This window comes from Pteropus vampyrus, unplaced genomic scaffold, assembly GCF_000151845.1.
Source record: "Pteropus vampyrus isolate Shadow unplaced genomic scaffold, Pvam_2.0 Scaffold391, whole genome shotgun sequence".
NCBI classification, from domain to species: domain Eukaryota; kingdom Metazoa; phylum Chordata; class Mammalia; order Chiroptera; family Pteropodidae; genus Pteropus; species Pteropus vampyrus.
The window spans coordinates 1549315-1554553 of record NW_011889172.1 but is presented as its reverse complement, the minus strand read 5'-3'; the positions used below and the strand labels follow the sequence as shown (position 1 = coordinate 1554553).

The 5239-nt window shown below is 37.3% G+C and overlaps 1 protein-coding gene across 1 annotated transcript in view; it reads left to right on the top strand.

Moving 5' to 3' along the window:
* The window catches only part of LOC105305638 (zinc finger protein 791-like), a 21092-nt gene extending 18738 nt beyond the window's left edge, over positions 1 to 2354 (top strand). The window contains 1 exon segment of the mRNA XM_023523405.1: positions 1 to 2354. Coding sequence (XP_023379173.1) covers positions 1 to 660 — 660 coding nt within the window. The 3' untranslated portion in view covers positions 661 to 2354.
* Positions 2355 to 5239: the final 2885 nt, after the last annotated feature.

The following is a 5239-nucleotide window of genomic DNA, read 5'->3' as shown; positions in this document are numbered from 1 at the left end:
AAACAGTGTGGTAAAACCTTCAGTTGGCCCAGTTCCTTTCGAATACATGAGAGAACTCACACTGGAGAGAAGCCTTATGAATGTATGGAATGTGGGAAAGCCTTTATTTATCGTACAACCTTTCAAGGACACATGAGAAAGCACACTGGAGAGAAACCCTATAAATGTAAAGAATGTGGAAAAGCCTTCATTTCTCCCTCAAGTGTTCGAACACACATGATAATGCATACTGGAGATGGACGTTATAAATGTAAGGAATGTGGGAAAGCATTCAATTTTCCCAGTTCATTTCGAATACATGAAAGAACTCACACTGGAGAGAAGCCATATAAATGTAAACAGTGTGGTAGATCTTTCAGTTGTTATACATCTTTTCGAACACATGAAAAAACTCATACAGGAGAGAAACCCTATGAATGTAAAGAATGTGGAAGAGCCTTCATTTATCGCACTACCTTTCGAGGACACGTGAGAATGCACACTGGCGAGAAACCATACAAATGTAAAGAATGTGGAAAAGCTTTCAGTCGTCATAATTCTTTTAGAAGGCATAAAAGATCTCATACTGAATAAAAGCCTCCTGACTGTAAGCAGTGTGGAAAAGACATCAGTTGGCCTTCATCCTTATATATGAAAACTCCCACTGGAATTCAGTCCTAAGAATAAAAATATGAGAAAGCCTGATACAAATTCATCCATGTATAATGTTCTAGAAAACTATACCATGAATCATTATAAGTTATATATTGTCTTTATTAGTGCCTCATTCTTAAGGTGGATCTCTGAACTGTGTATATTACCTACTTCATTCCAAAAGTGAATACTGAGATAATGCTCTACACAATACTACAAAGATTAATAGGTCTTTTTCCTTAAATCAGTTAATAGTATTTTTCTCTTTCCATTTTGGAGCTTGTTTGATCTATAGGTGAATCGTGTATTTCTAATATGCAGGTAGGTTTCATTTTTTATGTTTCGATTGTTTTGTAAGGGGCATACCGATAAATGATATTTGGGTATTTGTTGGGATTTTCCTACAGGCCTCCCATGACAGATACTGGATGTCTTTTACCAATTACGTATTCTATCTTTTTTTTTTTTTCTATGAGAAAAATCTTTTTTGTATTGGCCAGAAAACTCTCATCCCATTTTTTTTTACTAATAAAGAATGCAGAGCTTATCATAGGGTATAGTCTCATATGAGTGACAGTTGGCCCTTGAACAATGCAAAGATTAGGGGCACTGACCTCCCACACAGTTGAAAGTCCAAATATAACATACACAGATTCCCAACCCTGGAGTTGACTTTTGGGCTGTGTGGGTTGTTTGAACGGCTATCAATTGAAAAAAAAAAATACATGAATAAGTGGACCTACCCACTTTGAACTCCCAGTGTTCAAGGGTCAACTGTATTTACATTTTTTGCCTTTTATCCTTTATCATTGTTTCGGATTAGGATTTGAATAGTAGACTTTGGGTTAAGACAGACCTGCTATTAGACAATAAAATGGAGAATTCTTCTAAATTGTGTTTTGTCACCTGGGTAATGTGACACCTAGAATCTTCCACGGTTCCATGTTAGAAACTCACCTATAGCCTTGTGTGAGCTTTGAAATTCAGAGGTACAGGAGACATTAGTCTAGTTTTGGAGCCACCACAGAAGGAGGGAGGCAGATGCACAGGAGTTTGGAAGACACCTGCTTCCAACCTGCTTTCTTGATTCCTTGTTCTGCCAATCAAAAGTATCCTCAAAACCACAATCAGCTGCCCGACTTCCATTTTTTCAGAGGTGTAGACTTTCATACATATCTTCATAAATTTCACACCCAAGATCCATCATCATTTGGACTTTACTCTGATCTTCTGTGTATCCACTAGGTAACTAAATTTGAATTTTAATGGTTGGAGTATCTTTTGATGCTTGGACTTATATCTTTTCTAGATTGTATTCATATAAGGTCTGATTTGTGTAGTAAACACTTTGTTCTAATAATACTGCTAGTGAACATATTTTCCTGATTCCACTGTGACGGCTGCAGTGGTGCTGTCCAAAAGAACCATGTTGGAGTTTGTTCCTCTGCTGCACTGTGTAATGATTTCTCTAACCCACTCCGTCTGTGTGAGAATAAGCACCTTTCTCATCAAGCAGATTATGGATGTTCCCATTGCTCACAGCTGTACATAATTCTGCCGCACATTTTCAATTGTGTGTTTGTGATTAAAAACAATGTATTTTTGTCAAACAAAATTTTCTGTAGCTTAGAATATTAACTGTTTTATATAATTTGTATGTAACAGTTATTGTGACTTTCATTTCCTGAGCACATACATTAAAATATCCTATTATAACTCTGGATTTTTAGACCAATTTATAATTCTATCAAAATGGTTATACGTACTTAATATTACCATGTGTATACACATTTAGTTATTTTTATCAGGTAAATTGTATTTTTAAAATTATGTAGTTTTTGTCTTGAAACTAATTTCTCATTCATTCGTTTTGTCAGTGCTGTCGTCAAAACCCACCAAAATCTCACCAGCAGTCAACAAGAGTGGTGTATATTGTAGTATTAAGAATGACTACAACAGAGAGGAGGGGGAAAAAATAAAAAGAAAAAAGAAAGACTGCAAACCCTAAATGACTAGGATTGGCCAGTAAAGAGGGTACTCAAAATGGCATAATTTGGGCTTTTACAAGTGATTCAATTGCTATTCAAGGAAGCAAGATGTTTCTAGATGTATGCTTTGAGAAAGTGAACTGAATTGTATCATTGGTTATCACAACTGTTGTTTTCTAGAAAGCAAAAACAGTGTAGTAGAGCTAAACTTAATTCATAAGAAGCTTCAGAAGGTCATATCATTAAGGGTAGAATTTTGGTCATTTTTATGATTTGGAATTGTTTCTTACCAATTTTAAAGATATGGTTACAAAATACCTTTATTTTTGTCTTGATCCATCATGATCACTGAATACCTTTGTCTGATGGTGGAAGTGTTTGACATTTTTCTCATCAACACAATAAGAGAATGCAAGGCCAGCCCCTCAGTCCACTGGAACAGGTTTTGTTTTTCCTACTAATTATCTAAATATACTGATACATTTTCTTTGGTGTTTGGATAGATGTACTTCAGTGAAAATATACAAATTCACTTCTTAGTAAAGTACATAAAACCTTTAATATCTCCTTTGTGACTCAACTGAGGCCTGTATGCTTAAGTAAGTTGAAAGAAAATATACACCTAGCAAGGGAGAAAGACAGGACTACTCTTCCAATGAAGCTTTTCTTGTTCAGAGATTATACTCTTGATGCTAATTTTTTAACATGTCTCATTTTCCAGACACTAGATCCAAAACATACTCAATTTTGCACAGATAAGCAAGGCACTGTAGAGCTTGCTTATAGAAGCATGACCTAAGTTCTTGCAGTCTTGGCACTCATTCTTTGGTGGGAAAAAGAGATGGTTAAAAATGGTAAAATTTTGGTTTATAAGATGGATATAAGGGCTTTGATGAGATGTAAAAAAGTAAACGACATGAGATATTAGGTGGAAGTGTTGTATATATTTTTTCTGTGAAGGTAGGAGCCTCAGTGACAGTGCCATTGCCAGTCACTTGAATTTCCACATCTACACCTTAAACGTTGTTTCAGGAACTGCTTTTGTATGGAAGTAAATAGAGGACAGCAGTGTGGAAAGCCTTGCATTCCTGTGATTAACAGGAAAGATTCTCCTTAGAGATAAAGTTACAGATATGGTTCATCTTTGTTCTTTGCAGTTTTCTATGTGTAATGTGTTATCATGAGTTTAGACATGGGTATCTGGGACTTGAGGCTTCCATTTGTGTCTTTTTATGTTTGATAGCATTTAAGGGAATTTTAATTCACCTTTAGCTATTTTAAAGTTTTATAGCATTTGGCATTTTCATTTTGTTCCTATACCAACTGACACAACACGTACATCGTTAAACCCTGGAGTTCCTCCCAAGTGGAGAAAAGGTTATGTTTATCTGCATTGTTCTAATTCATCCTGAATTTATTCTGTGAATAGAGTGAGATTTATGCAAGTCTGCTCTCATTTCCTGGTGGAAACATTAAAAAGAGCTATGGATGTTTAGAAGACAATCAAGGAATAATTTAGGTGAGTGGCAGAGAGAGGGTATCATTTTGAGTAATATCCCAACGTAAAAGGAGATATGGGGAATTTTTAATGCCTTTCTGTAAGGAGTAGTTGGAAACTTTTTGTTTCATTGACCCACAAAGCCCCATAGCCCATCTAACATTCACAGGTATCATTTCCATATGTTCAGACTTCTAGCGCATGTTATGGACTAGAACACAAAAGTAACAGCTTTGAGTTTTATTAAAGAGCAAAGGAAAGCCAATTCTTCATCTTTTGTGTTTGCACTTCATCAACTTGTGTTTGCACTGTAGAGATTGTCATTTCATAATTATTAGTCTCTCCTTTGATGTCCCTGCCAGTCAGTTCCTTCTATTTTGCAAATGAGAAAGTTCAGCACAGAACAAGTTCTTACCCAAACTCATAGAGTGCACAGTACTGGAATCTCTTGAAAGCCTATTGTGTGCCACCTGAATTAACTGAGCACTGTCAAAATTGTAAACTGAGAATACTGCAAGTGTAGGCAGCCTTTCATTTTCCCTTGAGTCATCATCAAGTTTGGACCCCTCAAGCTTACTTCACAGAGGGCTCCTCACTGATAGAGCAGAAAATGGGACCTCTAGCTTATCCACCCTACAGAAAGAAATGTGTTCCCCTGTCCTCAGAAGGATGCAGTTCTGGAGGAAGTCCCCCTTTTTCTAGACTCAGCCATCTGGGGAGTTCTTTGGGGTCACGTGAATGACCAGGAGAGTTCATATATTTTATAGGGCCATGTGCCACCAGACCTGATGGAGCCCAATGGAGAGGTGCTGCATTGTGTCCCCAAACAGGCTATCCTGATCAAAGACTGCACCCCAGCATCAGCTCAGTCATTCTGGAGGGCATGCCAGCACTAAAAGATGCCCTGGCCAAGAGCCAAACTCCCCTGCACTTTTTACAGATCCTTAGGCCATTGCCAATGATCTTGCTGTCTGGGCCCACCAATAGCAACAAGGACTCCTTATCCAAGGTCGCCCTTCAGAATTACCTGTTCAAGGTGACTCCTAACTCTGCATATTAAACCTCAAGATGCTCATTTCAATGCTCAGGGTGACAGTCAAATTTCTGAGACGAATACCAG